This window comes from Mesoplodon bidens, assembly GCF_964165515.1.
Source record: "Mesoplodon bidens genome assembly, chromosome: 2".
NCBI classification, from domain to species: domain Eukaryota; kingdom Metazoa; phylum Chordata; class Mammalia; order Artiodactyla; family Ziphiidae; genus Mesoplodon; species Mesoplodon bidens.
In genome coordinates, this window is record NC_138177.1 from 85,888,841 (window position 1) to 85,906,398 (window position 17,558).

General features: G+C 36.1%; 1 protein-coding gene across 3 annotated transcripts in view; it reads right to left on the reverse strand.

Moving 5' to 3' along the window:
* Nucleotides 1-17,558, reverse strand: part of MAGI3 (membrane associated guanylate kinase, WW and PDZ domain containing 3) — a 275,258-nt gene that overhangs the window by 37,525 nt on the left and 220,175 nt on the right. For all 3 annotated transcript variants that reach the window (XM_081222384.1, XM_081222383.1, XM_081222385.1), the window contains exons 9-13: nucleotides 13,263-13,451; nucleotides 10,003-10,608; nucleotides 8,749-8,780; nucleotides 6,546-6,702; nucleotides 5,126-5,217 (exon numbers count right to left, since the gene is read on the reverse strand). In XM_081222384.1, coding sequence (XP_081078510.1) covers nucleotides 5,126-5,217; nucleotides 6,546-6,702; nucleotides 8,749-8,780; nucleotides 10,003-10,608; nucleotides 13,263-13,451 — 1,076 coding nt within the window. The remainder of the gene's footprint in view (nucleotides 1-5,125; nucleotides 5,218-6,545; nucleotides 6,703-8,748; nucleotides 8,781-10,002; nucleotides 10,609-13,262; nucleotides 13,452-17,558) is intronic.

Genomic DNA, 17,558 nt, shown 5'->3' on the forward strand with positions numbered 1-17,558 from the left:
GCAACTGTCACCCAGGTGATACCTTCAGATCTCCTGGTCTGGAGGCCAGCAGAGTTTACAACTGCAGTCCCACAGGACTGTGTATGTTGACATACTTTAAAAGCTGCTGCCTGAGGGTATGGCTTCCAATCAGCCTGAAGCTAGATGCTGACTAAGGTCCCTCCCTTTGGAACACTGAGAGGTCTTGGCACACCCTCAGTGACTGGGACTTATTGAGAATAAATCAGGCTGCTTAGATAATCACAAAGGTTGGAGAGACAACCAAGAGCTAGGGCAAAGTTGAAAGATAAGCTCATCTCCTAAACAAGGTCACTCCTTCAAGACTGGGAGAGGCAGCTGCTTCACCTAATACATAGAAACAAAAATAGAGAGTTAAGCAAAATGAGGAAACAGAGAAATATATTCCAAATGAAAGAACAAAATAAAACCTAAGGAAAAAAACCTTAATGAAATGGAGATAAGTAATTTACCTGATAAAGAGTTCAAAGTAATGGTCATAAAGATGCTTACTGAATGTGGGAGAAGAATGCATAAACACAGTGAGAACTTCAATAAAGAGACAGAAAATATAAGAAAGTACTACACAGAAGTCATGGAGCTGAAGAATACAATAACTGAACCGAAAATTACACTAGGGGGATTCAGCAGCAGACTGGATAAAACAGAAGAAAGAATCAGTGATCTAGAAGACAGGGCCATGGAACTCACCCAACAAGAGCAGCAAAAAGAAAAAAAAAAAGATGAAAAAAAGTGAGGATAGCCCAAGGTACCTATGGAATGACTTCAAGCAGAAAAACATTTGCATTATAGGGGTGCCAGAAGGAGAAGAGAGAGAGAAAGGAGCAGAAAACTTACCTGAAGAAATAATGGCTGTGAAAACTTCCCTAACCTGGGGAAAGAGACAGACATCCAGATCCAGAAAGCCCAGAGAGTTCCCAAAAAGTCAAACCCAAAAAGATCCACACAGAGATACATTATAATTAAAATGTCAAAAGTTAAAGAGTGAATCTTAAAAGCAGCAAGAGGAAAACAACTTGTTACATACAAAGGAACCCCCAAAAGACTATGAGCAGACTTTTCAGCAGAAACTTTGCAGGCCAGAAGTGAGTAGTGGCATGATATATTCAAAGTGCTGAAAGGAAAAAGCTTCCAACCAAGAATACTCTGCTCAGCAAAATTGTCATTCAGAATTGAAGGACAGATGGAGTTTTCCAGACAAGAAACCGTCAAAGGAGTTCATCACCACTAAACTGACCTTACGAGAAATGTGAAAGGGACTACTTTAGCTGAAAACAAAGGGCATTAATTAGCAACAAGGAAACATATGAAAGTATAAATCTCATGGGTAAGGTAAATATAATCACTTACAAAGCTAGTATGAAGGTTAAAAGACAAAAGAAGTAAAAATAACTATAACTAGAATAATCAGCAACGGGATACACAAAATAAAAAGATGTGAAATGTGACATCAAAAATGTAAAATGTGATGGGGGGGAGTAAAAATGTAGAGTTTTAGTAATGCATTCAAACTTAACTTGCTATCAAGTTAAAATAGACTGATATATATATATATATATAAGCTGTTATATGTGAGCCTCATGGTAACCACAAACAAAAACCTATAGTAGACACACAAAAGATAACAAAAATAGAATATGAGCATAACATAGAAAGCAAGAGAAAAAGAAAGGAACAGAGAGGAACTACAAAACAGCCAGAAAACAATTAACAAAATGACATGTACATACCTCTCAATAATTACTTTAAGTGTAAATGACTAAATTTTCCAATCAAAATACTTTGAGTGGCTGAAAGTATAAACAAACAAGACCCATCTATATGCTGCCTATAAGACACTCACTTCAGATGTAAGGAGACACAAAGACTGAAAGCAGAGGGATGGATAAAGATGTTCTGTGCAAAAAGAAACCAAAAGAAAGCTGAGGTAGCTATACCTACATCAGACAAAATAGACTTTAAAACAAAGACTTCAATGAAAGACAAAAAGGGCATTACATAATGATAAAGGAGTCAATCCAACAAGAAGATATAACATTTGTAAATATTTATGCACCCAACATAGGAGCACCTAAATATATAAAGCAAATATTAACAAACCTGAGGGGAGAAACTGACAGTAATACAGTAGTAGTAAGGAATTTTAATACTCCACTTACATCAATGACTAGATCATGCAGACATAAGATCAATCTTGGAAACGTGGGCCTTAAATGACACATTAGAACGGATAATCTTAACAGATATATATAGAACATTCTATCCAAAAGTAGCATATTACACATTCTTCTCAAGTGGAACACTCTTCAGGACAGATCACATGTTAAGCCACAAAAGAAGTCTCAATAAATTTAAGAAGACTGAAGTTATATCAAGCATCTTTCCAACCACAAGGGCATAAAAGTAGAAATCAATTATAAGAAAATTGGGAAAAATCACAAAATGTGAAGATTAAACTACATGCTACTGAACAACCAATGAATCAATGAAGAAATCAAGAAAGAAATAAAAAAATACCTTGAGACAAAAGAAAATGGATATACAGCTTACCAAAATCTCTGGGATGCAGCAAAAGTAGTTCTAAGAGGGAAGTTCATAGCAATACAGGCCTACCTCAAAACAAAAAAAAATCTCAAACAATTAGCTTTACACCTAAAGGAACTAGAAAAAGAACAAAAGAAGCCCAAAGTTAGTAGAAGGAAGGAAATAACAAAGATCAGAGTAGACACAAATGAGATAGAGACTAAAAAGACAATAGAAAAGTGAAACTAAGAGCAGGCTCTTTGAAAAGATAAATAAAATTGACAAACCTTTAGCTAGATTCACCAAGAAAAAAAAGATGACTCAAAAGTAAAATCAGAAATAAAGAGAAGTTACCCTTGATGCCACCAGAAATACAAAGGATCATAAGAAACTACTATGAACAATTATATGCCAAAAAACTGGACAACCTAGAAAAAAATGGATAAATTCCTAGAAACATGCAATCTTTCAAGAGTAAATCATGAAAAAGTAGAAGATCTGAACAGACCAATTACTAGTAAGGAGATTGAATCAGTAATTAAAAACCTCCCAGCAAACAAAAGTCCAGGACCTGACGGCTTCACTGGTGAATTCTACCAAACATTTAAAGAAGATTTAATACCTATCCTTCTCAAACTCTTCCAAAAATTGAACAGGAGGGAACACTTCCAAACTCATTCTATGCGGCCAAGATTACCCTGATACCAAAAATAGACAAGGACACCCCCAAAAAAGAAAATTACAGGCCAACATCACTGATGAACACAGATGCAAAACTCCTCAATAAAACATTAGCAAATCGAATTAAAAAGTACATTAAAAGGCTCATACACCATGATCAAGTGGAATTTATTCCAGGGATGCAAGAATGGTTCAACATCCACAAATCAATCAATGTGATACACCAAATTAACAAAATGAAGGATAAAAATCATATGATCATCTCAACAGGTACAGAAAAAGCATTTGACAAAATTCAGTGTCCATTTGTAACAACTCTCAGCAAAGTGTGTAGAGGGAACACTCCCCAACATAATAAAGGCCATATATGACAAGCCCACAGCTAACATCATACTCAATGGCGAAAGCTGAAAGCTTTCCCTCTAAAATCAGGAACAAGACAAGGATGCCCACTCTTGCCACTTTTATTCAACATAGTATTGGAAGTCCTAGCCATAGCAATTAGGAAAAGAAAGAAATATACATATGATGTCTTCTTTACACACACACACACACACACACACACACACACACACACACACACACATAACTACTACTCAGCCAGATCACATGTTAAGCCACAAAACAAGTCTCAATAAATTTAAGAAGATTGAAATTATATCAAGCATCTTTTCCAATCACAATGGTATAAAACTAGAAATCAATTACAAGAAGAAAATTGAGAAAATCACCAGATGCAAAGATTAAACTACATTAAAAAGAATGAAATCTTGGTAACTGTGACAACACGGATGGACCTGGAGGGCATTATGCTAAGTGAAATAAGTCAGACAGAGAAAGATAAATGCTGTGTCTTCTCACTTATATGTGAAATACAAAGAACAAAATAAATAAACAAACAAACAAAACAAAACAAAACAAAACTCCTAGAACAGAATGGTGGTTGACAGTGGAAAGGGGGTTGGGGGGAGGTAGGCACAAACTTCCGTTTATAAAATAAATGAGCCATGGGGATATAATGTACAGCATGGGGACTACAGTCAGTAATACTGTAGTGCATATTTGAAAGTTGCCAAGGCAAAAATCTTAAAAGTTCTTATCACAGGAAAAAAATTTATAACTTTGGTGACGGATGGTAACTAGACTTATCGTGATGATCATTTTGTGGTGTATACAAACATCGAATCGTTATGTTGTACATCTGAAACTAATACAATGTTATATGTCAATCATAGCTCAATTAAAAAGAAAAGAAAGAAAAAAAAAGAAACAATCAAGGTATTTTATATTTGCCCTATGTAGGGCAACCTGCCTTAAACTGTCTCTAATGATTATTTTAACTGTAACTGATATGACTAATTAGAACACATTTATACTCTATAAGGCAAATGTTCTAGTCAGAAATAGAAAGAAGCCCGTCATTTTAAAAGAATATTGTTATTCACCTAACTTCTAAGCATGATAATAACGAAGTTTTTCTTGATATTATACAAAAAACTTTAAATATGTTAAATTCTAAGAAGCACATTACTTTTTATCAAACTAAGGGCAAAACAAAAATAAACCCATTATATTTGTTCTCTAAGTTTGAGTGAGAATCCTGTATAAATAAAATTCTAGATGTAAATGCTTTGCTAGTATAACCATTTATTACTCTCTAATTTACAGCTGACATATTCAGCTTTTTACCTATAGTTTTAACCTCAGCTACACCAAGTTAGCTGAGGTATTATGACACCAATAGAAATGCAGTTCTTCCTCATATTAATGAAACTGTCAGAGAAAACAAAATCTTTTAAAAAACCAAACAAAAAAGAAAACAAAACAAAAACACCGTATTCTACCAAATCTCTACTTAAAAGTTTTAACAGGAACAGCCAAATTCCAAAGTATTTAAACTTACAGATTGGTCAGGTCCATCTCCTCCCAGCACTCTAAAGCCAAACCCTGATTCTTGCTTCCGAAGAAAAACATCCAAATCTTTGGTGTTTGGCGCTAAGGAAAACCAGAAAATAATAAATACAAACATACATACATAATACACACTTTGATTTATTTCAGAAGGATTAATAATACAATAAAATTCAATCATAAATCTCTGTTTTGTGCTCTAACCCAAACTTTGAATCAAGACTGCTTAGGAATATTTGCTCCCACTTCCATGCTCTCAGTATTACACGTCCATTAATTCTTGATGCTTTCAAATCAATATTTCATCTTCCTAAATATGGCCTGGGACTATCAAGACAAAGATCTGTAACAGGTTAAATAAGTATGAAGGCAATTATATATAATGTTTCCACTTGTGTACATCTTTTCCAAGGTAGACCCAAATCTATTTCTAAAAATAAATAAATTTAAAAAATCAAACCTACTTAAATCTATGATTTTACTTTGGAAAAGATCTATCATTAGTAAGTAAATTAGTATGAAAATGAATTTCCACCCTATGCATACTCTCTTCTCATCATCTCTCAGCTGGACTCCTCGAAGGAGTCCACTCTACCCTTTGGTTTCCTCCTCAGATTACACACCCCTCTGATTCATCATCCTTCATATTCCTGCCAGGAAAATCTTTCTGAAAGACAAGTCCAACAATTTCATCCCTATAGTTAAAACCATTCTGTGGCTCTCTATCATGTATACCACTGTCTCCGGCTTCCTCAGAACGGCATAATCCGCCCTCCGCAAGCTGCTCCCGCCCTCCAGCTCTGGTTTCCCTTGCCAACCACACGCAGCTAAACTGAACTCCTTGCAGAACCCAGCCCATACAAGGTCAATGTGCACATGCTATTCCTTCTTTCTTTCCCTTTTATCTATCTCATAAACACCTACCTCATTGTCTTTAAAGACTTGGTTAAAGCTTAGCTTCCTATATGAAGCAGTATCTGACATTCCTACTACCCACAGCCGTAAAATTGACCATCTTCTACTTTGGATCCCAATTCATCCAGTCCATCCTTCTATTACTGAACCTGTTAGGGGCTTATCTGCACTTATTTGTATATGTATTTGATTACCTCTTTGTCTTTTCCATTTAGGCTTAATCATCTTTTGGGGTGCAGGGCCTATGCAACCTATTACCTCTGTATTCCCATTACCTTCTACGATGTTGGGTAGACAGAAAGCCCTTAATAATACATGGTTTTGAAGAAAATAAATGAATGAATGTTGAATATAAATGGAAGAAGCCCAAAGTCATATTAAAATGGGAATGAAGGAATAACTTCAACATGGTTTTGAAAGATGGAAAAGTCGAGTTTTTAAGAAAATTCAAATTAATTTAGTTGCATGCTTTCCTGAAATATTCCACAACTACTTACGTTTATCTTCATATAAAGTCTTAGATTTCAGGTAGACCTCAGAAGGATCCAATTTCGGGGATCCTGACCTGATAATGCTGGGTGGAAAAGGCATAGGCTGGGGAATGGGCTCATTTATGGCCTCCAAACTTCCTGAATTTTCCTTTTTATCTGTTTTCTGAAATGGAAAATGGCCTTACTTAGTATCTCGAAAAGCCAGATGGTTGATTAGTGCATAAAACTGTTGTCTGAACTGGGTATGTCAACTGATTACAGCTGTGTAAGCAGCAGGGTCAAAGCCACAGCATATTTGCAGTCTTATAGGAATTCACTTTCATAGCTGTGTGTATTTGATTAAAACATATTTCACTTAAATTAGAAAAAGTTGATAATGATATCAATTAGTCCTACGTTTAAGCAATTTTGCCCTTTTCTCCACCACCAAGACACAAATTGACTTTGAGAAGATAAATAAGGATGCAACACAAGGCAGCACTTCCAAGTAAAGCAAGAGGGAGACTCTAAGAGAATACGTCCATGTAATTCTTGATAAACCCCATCCTCCCCACTCACTGAGTTTAATTCTCAGTGAAGATGTTTAAGGTAATGCTCTTTCTAAGAAAATGAAATAGGAAGTGTTAACTAATTTAGGTTATAAAGATAACAGTGTAAAAACCTGCATGGCCAATCCAAATATATCACGAAAAAATGCACCATGCCTGAGAATCAGACAAGGGATATTTTCAAATGTTCCTATTCAGATAGAACTTTCCCAGAAGAAGAGCTCAGTAAAATGACTTCTTTAATAAAATTAAAAAATGAAATCCAATAAATAGCCTAAGAAAATAAATACTATGGTTTTGAGAACAGCTTGTTATCCTGAATTACGGTTAGAAGAGGGGTATTATAGACATTTATGATAAGATAATTAATGTGACTAGGATGCTGGAGCAGCAGCTTGTCAGGTAGGAGTGAGGGGACAGTCGCTATAAAGCGTTGTGCCAGAAGGGACCCTTCACTGACCCAGACCCCGTCAGATGGCCGGGAGATAAGAGCAGTCTCTTCCTCTTTCTCCCACATGTCCTAGGATTCTGTCAGAAGCAGTGGGAGGTCGTCTGAGACTTTCATCAATTTAGGGTTCCCATGGCTTCACTGGCATTCGTTACGAAATAGATAGGGTAGCACAGAAGTTAAAAATGAGTACTAGAGGGACCAGAGAAATGGAGAAAAATACAGTGCAATTTTAACTGAATAGGCAAAAAGCATTTCTGTTCACTGTTCACATTGGACCTAACTGGTCCATTTTTCTATAAAAGTGCTGAGTGTTTCTTTCTGCCTGATCCATAAAATGGCAAATTTGCTGAGGATCCTATTTGGTGGGCTATGGAGAACTAATCCATTTTGTATCTGATGGTCTTTTGTTTAGCAGCCCAGGGTTTATGGTTATGGAAGACCATCTTTCAACTATAAGATGACAGACTCCAACTCAAGGAAAATAGAGCAAATTAGGATTTTATACACGATTGTCTTTATATCCATGTCCATATAATTGTGGATATTTAAGTAGCTACACGTGTACCTAGCACTGTTTCTTTCATACCATTATTTGGTGCATCCTTTGTTTAGGTCTTATTCTCTACACAGGTCTTTAAATAGGCTAGTCGGTTATTCAGAAGAATGCCAGAGAAAACTGTTCCAAGCCTGATAGCCTCTCACTCTGATAACAAGCAAATTGAGCACAGGGGCCACAATTGCTCTAGAAAGTCCTGTTTAGGGCTAAATGTCAGAAGGTTATCTAAATGTGGGTAAATTATAGTCCCCGTGAATTTATGTGAAACTACTACATCTTCCCATAGTATATCTGCTCGAACATTTAGATACTCCTTACCCTTGTTCCTCTGAAACACAAAGAAAGTAATAGGACCCATCAGTAGGCACCTCAGTGTGTCCACATTTTACTATTTACAAGACAGGACTATTGGTAGTACAGGCCTCTAATATTCTTCCAGCAGAAATACTTAACCAGCAGAGCACACCTCCTCTATGGGCAGCTTTTCTAACTCACACACTTCCCTCTGAGTTTCTGATACAAGCCCAGGGCAGTCTGCCACTTGGCTCCTGTCTGTCTGTAAACGCCACTCCCATGAGCTCCCCTCATGGAGGGGAACGCAGCATCTCTCTCCATGTGTTCAAAAGAAGCATTTGAGGACCACTGTATACTCACCATTTTGGCAGTTTTAGTTGGTGAAGGAGGACCTTAAAAAAAATGAGCCACATTTTAAAAACAGAGGAAGCATTCTCAGATCACAAATACTGCTAATGTTTATGACAAAACTAGCTTTGACTTTTAGTAGGCTAGTACATTACGTCCAATATGTTCTACGTGCCAGGCATTATACACGTATTTCATTTTTTATGACAATCCTAAGGCATAAATGTTACTGCCATTTTATAGATAAAGTAAACAAAGACTCAAATAGATTAACATTACTTTCCTGTACTGTGGAACCAACCAGCAACTAGGCAGGAAATTGACATCCAACCTCTTTGACACCAAACCCTGGACTCTCATATTTGTTGGAACTCTGGATAATTCTCCAGCCCTCACGAAGAGATATGAGCACATTCTACCATACCACACAGAGAAGAAACAAAAATAGTTCAAAGAAATGAGAATAATAAAAAAAAAAAGCCCCAATGAAGTTAAACTGCTCATTTGCCTCAAAAATGAAAACTAAAAGCCAGTGAGATATATGTGAAGGGCTAAATTTTATTCTTTAAAATACTAGTCATTCATAGGTATGGATTTAAGAAAGCCCATTAAAACGCGACTTTGTGATTAGTCCTTGGAACTGCATTTATGTCTGGGAGCAGTTCAAGTCAGTTGATGACCTTGGAAAATAAAATTATATTTATCTCACATGAGCACTGTGGGGTTTAATTAACATTTACGGACAGATACTAAAGCTTAAGATAAAAGCTTTATGAGCACAAGCTATCATGATTGCTTTTACAGAACAGATTAACACACCATCCAACATTTTGCTTATTCACAGAGATGCTAGCTCTTTCAAAACATCCTTGGTACATTACAGAGGTCCAGATGAAGTACCACTGCTTGAAAGAGTCCATTTCTATTATTGCCATCAACAGAGAAAATGGAATTAAGAGGATATATTTCATTTGAAGTAGCACAATGTTGTGACTCTCTCTAATCATTAAAGTCATAAATCAGATTTTAAAAAGAATATAGAGGGAAAGAAATCCATAATGGACACAAATGAAACCGCAAATAACTAAACAAACTGCTACAAAAGATACTGCTTATGGAAGCAGTCAGACAGAACTTAAGGAAAATGCATACTAATTACCAGTTAAGTCTGCTGGGAAAAGAGATATTCTGACCTGTAAGGAAGGACAATTCACAGATACAAATGCATGAACAATGAAGATTTTTCCTTGTTGCGCTTTTACTCACCTCCTCTTAAGATAAGCAATGGTACATCTGCACCTACTGGAAACTGCTTTAGCACCTCTACCACTTGGAGATGTGTTAAATTCTGCACATTTTGACGGTAAATTTCCTTAATTATATCCCCTTTCTGTAGGCCTTGACACCACTGACTATCCAATATCATTTTCACCTTCTGTCCAGTTGGGCTGTCAGCAATGGCAAACCCAAAGCCTTTAGGGCCCTTGATCAGAGGGACAGTCACTAGTTCTGGCTGGGAGCTGCCTGACGATGCCATAGACGCTCTCTGCTCACTCAGATCTGATGGTCCATTGAGACGATCACTGATCAAGGTGTGCCCCGATTTTCCATTCTGGTCCAGAACCATCGCTCCTGACTTAAAATCCTGAGTATTCATGCAAGTCTCTCCCTTAGTTAATGACTGTCCATTGATGACAGGAGTAGCAGCAACAATGTCCACAACAGGATCTTCATTGTCATCAGGAAGTGGATAACCACGACATAAAGTGAGGTTTACATACTGATTGACGGGTACCAGTTGAAACATCTGGACAACATCTGCATGGGTGTGACCAAGGACACAGTTGCCATTGATGTCTACAATAACATCACCTGGTAAAACATAAGTCATGTTAAAAATATTAAAACCATCAAATAAGTTAATTTTTTGTTGGGGGAGATGAAAATAACTGAAGTTTAGCATCTAAATTTGAATTTTAGAAAACTCTTACTGTTCATTAACTACTGAAAAGATAGATTTTGAACATCGACATGTCATTCTCCCTTCTGTGACTCCTCTCTAAAAAGAATATATAAATGTATAAATTCTTAATTATCTTAGTTGCAAAGAGCTATGACCTCAAGCTAAAGTGAATCTTTAAAAAATTAACTGCAAATTCATATTATCATTGTTAGTATATCCTTTGAGTCACACCGAAGTGGTCACACAAAGCTAGGCACGTTGTAGTAGGTGTTCAGTACATAGAAGAGGAGTGAATAACCCCATTGGCTACTTGTACAAACAGGCAACCTTTAAATACCACCTTATTTCTTGATTTTAAGTAGCCATTGATTACAATGTACTTAAAAATTCATTCTAGTTTGAACAATGTAAGGCTGAAGATTAGAATAATAACTTGCGAATGTATTTTCTTTTAGCATCTTTCTTTTTTGTGGATTTTTTCAATTTAGTATAATTTAGTTTTCAAAAGGAAAAGTAAGCAACAAAAAAATTCAACAAAAGCAAAGAATATATTATTTAAGATGCTGGAAATTCAGCTGAATTAATCCTTGTAAAAGTTGGTTTTGCTTTTCTGATTTTACATTATTATGACCACTTTGGTTGCAGGATTATTACCACTTGACATTTATCAGTTGTGTGTTTTTCCTAATGCAGCTTTAGCTTTTAAAATTTGTCCTCTGATGTCCCATCCATTTGCTGCTTTTATTTGAATATGATTATTTAAAAGGTTATTGCCAAATAAAGGTGCTTTAATTTGTTCTGATTGCATGTAGGCTTTAGCAAAATCAACATGAATGGTATTTAAAAACAAATGTTAGTCTGTGGAAATTTGTTGCAAAATTCAAGAAGCTATAGAAATTAGACTAATTAGAAACAAAGTTTTGACTTTTCTTCCCCTGGTCAAAGTTCCCAGAATTTTAATGGAAGTATTATATTCTTATACAAATTAATAACAGTTTTAGACATATCTGAATCTATATTATAAAATCCTGACAGTATATACAATAGCTACAAGATGTGTTTCATGGACAAAATATTTAAAAAGTCAAAATTGAGGACTTAGGAAAACACTTTACTATTAATTTTAATCTCTAGAGTTTGTTAATTTTATAAAGTAATAAAAGAGAGCTAAAAATAATTTTCTTTATAAAGACAACATTTGATTATTTTAAGTTTTCTTGTTTACGTTTCTATCATCTAATTGGGAAAGCATAATATGAGAGAGCCCATATCCCAATTGAAAATAAGTTGATATCTGCCATCAAAAGTAATATGACAATTGAATCGCCCAGATGGGGGACATATTTACACAAAGTATGTGAAATAACAGAGGATTAGACAAGTCTAGCAAACTGTGTAAGAAGCAACCTCAGTGGACTACTAAAATCTTTCTGGAAAAAAAAACTTAAACCTTCCCCATAATCAGTAACTAGTCTTAAACTTCCTCTAACCCACTCAGCCATAAACACTGTCAGCCGTATAAAAATATCTAACAATCACTAAGTAAAGATGTTGGGAAAACTACGTAAAAGACAAATTTATACAGCTCTGTAAAAATAGTAATATTATTGTCTATAATTCTTAACATAGCAGTTTAATTTTACTAACAGCTACTAAGGAAGCAAAAAAAAAAAAAAAACCCAACTTGGAAAAAAGCTGTGGGATATAACAATTTGTTCAGTATCATTATAAACATCACAATGAATCATTTTTCAAAAAAGATTACAGGTTAATGTTAAATAACTCCAAAAGTACCCAACATAATCAGAGAAAATCAAACTATCAAATAGTTTTCTGAGATGGTTAATAAATCTTTAGCTTAGTACAGCCAAAGAGTTATCTCAAAATATGCAAACTATTCAAAAAATTAATAAATTTACTGTTTTGACTAAGTTTCCACTTATTTGTAAAAATGACCCTGCTTCAAAACTAGCATGCACTTAGTTTAGAAGATAAGCTATTTTAATACAGGAATCTCCCTCTTCAGTTGTATAATTTAGTTCTCTATTTATATAAATATATATATATATATATATACACACAGAAGTTTTATATATACTTACATAGCTACTATATAATATTTGTTATATACGTTACATAAATATATATATAACCTTTTCACTATAATTTTTGTTATAGTATCATAACTCTTTTTTTTTTTTTCAGTACGCGGGCCTCTCACTGTTGTGGCCTCTCCTGTTGCGGAGCACAGGCTCCGGACGCGCAGGCTCAGCGACCATGGCTCACGAGCCGGGCCCAGCCGCTCCGCGGCATGTGGTATCTTCCCAGACGGGGGCACGAACCTGTGTCCCCTGCATCGGCAGGTGGACTCTCAACCACTGCGCCACCAGGGCAGCCCTAGTATCATAACTCTTTAAGTATTTTTTTTTTTTTGGTCACGCCTCACGGCATGCGCAGGATCTTAGTTCCCCAACCAGGGATCGAACCCGTGTGGAAGCGTGGAGTCTTAACCACTGGAGAGCCAGGGAAGTCCCTCTTTAAGTATTTCTGAAAAATCTGTTACCTGGTGCAATTTTCCCATCCTGAGCTGCAGGACCATCTTTCAGCACATTTTTCACTTGTAAGAACTCATCAGGCCTATCTCCACCAATAATGGTAAAACCAAATCCCATTGTGCTTTTTTTCAATGATGCTCGAACAAGGATGCCTTTAAGCTGGGATGGATCTCGAGTAAAGTGTGATTTTTCCATATCTGTGTAAAAATGAGAAACAAGAATAATTACAATGAATATAGCCCTTGAAGCTAATCTCCAAGATAGTCTATATAATGTAAATATAACAAACTATAACAGGAAAAAAATAAGAGAGAATCTAACATTATTGAACAGTTGGAATTTAAATTCATAAACTAAATCACTGAAAAAAAAACTTAGCTAATGAATCATTTATCTTTTATAGGACTCTTCTATGTCATTTGAAAGGTAAAAACATCTACTCTATCCCCTCCTCACTGCCTTGTTTGTACTTACTTTTTCTTATACCAAAGAGTCCTTTATTTAGAAGTCAAAATGACACTCCTGAAGGGTAAACTTTATTATTAAATTCCTGAAAGCCTTCAGCACTCATTCAGATGTATATTTCATTTGAATAAGCAGCTACTGAGGTCTATGAAGAAAACACTATACTAGGAAGATGAAGGCAACTGTCACAAACTCATAAAAGAGAATACATCGAGAACTTTTTATAGTTTATGACTCAGGCTTTCTGCAGCCTTTAATCTATATCTGATGAGAGGAGCAAATCCCTGCACTATCAGTATATAGCTCCATGCGTCTTTCCCTTTTACTCATATTTAGTGGAAACTTTAGGAAGACAAAAAGCACAGCTCCTCTGAAAAGCCTATTTTAAGAGGTTTCCCCAGATGATCCTAGAACTAAAAGTGATCTATATTTGCAAGTAATACCTCTCTTCTCTTCCTCAGAAACTCTCGATCCTCTCTCTTCCACCGGCTGCCATTAGGGCACTTATGAAAACCGTGGGGATCAAATTGTACAGATTCATAATTTATAAGGCATTGTTTAAGTTATCTTTTTAAAATACGGTTTAAACTTTTCTCACAAATCTCTTTTTTAACAGCTTTATTGAGATATAATCCAATAATGACAGAATTATACAAGTCAATGACATGCAACCATCACCACAGTCTAATTTTAGCACATTTTTCTCTCCCTCCAAACACACACACCAAAGAAATCTCTGTGTCCGTTAGCAGTCACTCCCCATTTCTCCCCAACCTGCCCTCACATCCTAGTCCTAGGCAACCACTAGTCTACTTTCTGTCTATAGATTTGCCCAATCTGGACTTTTAATATAAATGGAATCATATAATATGTGGTCTTTTGAATGCTTTATTTCACTTAGCATAATTTTTTTGAGGTTCATCTGTGTTGTAGCATGTGTTAGTACTTTATTCCTTTTTATTGCCAAATAATATTCCACTGTGCAGATATATCACATTTTATTTATCCATGTATCAGTTGATGGATATTTGGATTGTTTATACTTTTTGGATATTATAAATAATGTTGCTATGAACACTCATGTACAAGGCTTTGTGTGGGCAAATATTTTCATTCCTCTTAGTTACATACTGGGAATGGAAATGCAGCAGTTACCATAAACATATCATAACTATGTTTAACATTCTGAAGGACTGCCAAACTTTTCCAAAGTGGCTGTACCATTTTACATTTCCACCATCAATGTAGGAGGGTTCCAACTTCTCCACATCCTTTCCAACACTTGTTACCGTCTGCTTTTTTGGTTATAGCCATTCTAGTAGGTGTGGAATGGTCTTACACTGTGGTTTTGATGCTCATTTCCCTAATGACTCAAATTAACGAGGGTGACTTGTTTCATATTTAGACCACACTTAGCACTAATATCAAGCCCAGAGTTAATCTGTGTGTATCTGCTGCTGATCCTCTTAGTAAAGTGTTCTAAGAGGCATGCATTAAACTTATTGGCAATTAGAAAAGAACAATTCTTGGGGCCGCTCTGTATGGTTGTATAGATTGTGCAGTATGCATATGGCTCCTGCAAGAGGTAGGGCTGCCCCGCAAATACTGACAAAGGCAGGTTTGGGATAGGAGTGGGTGTACTTTATTCATTATGTTCTTCCAAGATTTGCTAATCTCTTACAAATACAAGCACTTGACATTAAAAAAAAAAAATCGGCTATTTTGGGCCTCTCAAAGGAGAGGACTAGACTCCAGACAGGAGTGTATTCACCACAGTAAACACTATTTTGTGACGCCTCTGAGTTTGGCCATTCAGGCTACTTGCGGCAATACCTCAGTGCATTGCTGGCTCTTGATGAGCCTCTGACATTCAAACTAGCAACTCATCTCTGAACAAAATATTACTCAAAGAAATTATTTGACATGCTCAAAGCCTATTTAGTTAATGTAAGCTGATTATGACTGCCCCCTAGTGTTGCCTATCAGATCGTAGATAAGATCATGTAAGTACTGTGTACAGGTACTTGAGGAAAATATCTTTGATGAAATGTACCTTTCTCATTTTTATGTCAAATACTGAAATATTTCTGGTCAGCTATCCCATGCTCTAGTGCCCGTGAATATCAGAATAATACTGGCATCTGAGGGCTACAACAGAAAATCAGCATATAATATATGAGCTCCAAGATGTGCAACCATTAAAGTGGGAGGGAAAGTTTTGGTTAACACCTAATTTGGGAAAGTAGTAATAAAACAGCCAAAGCCAATTAGAAATTGGTCAGAAGTAGGTCTTATCAGAATTTAGATATAGAAAAGTAAGAATAAGAAAAGCACAAAGAAACTATCATTGAGTCTAACAATCCTGATTTTTTTTTTTTAACAATCCTGATTTTAAAACCAAGCTTTGTGATTTAGTTGAGTAATCCTGGAATATAATTTAATCTTTTTAAGTCTCAGTTGCCTCATCTATAAAGGGGGTGTAACAGTACCTAATTCATGGGGTTGTTACAGGGATTAAACTAGGTAATGCACAGAAAGCATAAGAAACAGTGTTTGACAAACAGTAAGTGCTCAATAAATGTAGATAAACACAAACCCATAGCGGCTGCCTAAGGAAGGAGGCTCACAAACTTGAGTACTTCTGTCCCTGTGGCAAGTATATCCCTGGGATGGAAGCATCAGACAATTGTAACTTGATGCCATCAAGGCATCTGGATGGGGAAAATAATATTAACAACCTTGCAGCAATATTTTGAGACTTAAATGAGATGATGTAATATAAAGCATACAATTTAGCACTAGACTCTATCTCAATAAATGGTAACCATTATTCTTCAAGGACTAGCATAACTTCCATCACTTCTAGGAAGTCTTTCCTTTCCTCTTGCAGTGAGATTTAATTTCTCTCTCCTTTGTTCCAACACTACTGTTTATATCTGTTAATATCATACTATACTAAAATTATGTGTCTGTTTCCCTGGCTAACTTGTGGGCTCCTGAAAGACAGAGGCTGAGTCATTACTCTCTCATAGGAGAGTGCCTGGTTATCTAAAGTAATAAAACACATGGGTCCTGCCCTCGAGGAGCTTAGAGCTTAGTAAAGGAGAGAAAATCTTTGCTATGGGCCATGGAAGACATGGGCATTCAGGAACTACATGGTATAATACAAATAACTTTGAATTTAAAGTCAGTAAAACTAGGTTCAAATCCAGACTTCACTCCAAATCACTCACTGTGATTCTAAGCAAGAGGCTTAATCTTTCCTGAAGTCTGTTTATGTGTAAAATGGGGACTCATGTTCCTCTGCAGTTAATGTCCTCTGGCTACCCCTTTCACACTCAAAGCTAGCAAAATAGTTGGCTAAACCCACTGTCTTCACTTCTACACCTCCCATTTCCTCTTTATTCTACTGCAGTTTTAGTTCACTCTCCCCTTGCTCTTGCTAGAGTGACAAATGACCTCCACATTTTTAAGTCCAATGTAAAACACTTTTCAATTTTCACCTTTCTTGACTTTTCAGCACCATGTGACACAAATGCTCAGCTTCTCTTTGAAGCTCGTTTCTTCTCATGGCTACCTATCCTTACAACCTCATTTCTTTACTACCCTAAAATACCCTATGCGCTGGCCATTTGTATCTGTTCTCTGACCCCTGGACCACCATTTCATGCTTTTATGATTTTATATATTCGGTTCCTTCTAGCTGGTATGCCTTGTTGCTCCTCTAAAATTTTGATCTGCCTGACTTAACTTTTCCTGGCACTTCAAGACCCAGTTCACATATGTCCTCTGTCTGAAGGTTCCCCTGCCCCCTTGATTTCCTCCACCAAAGCAAAGTT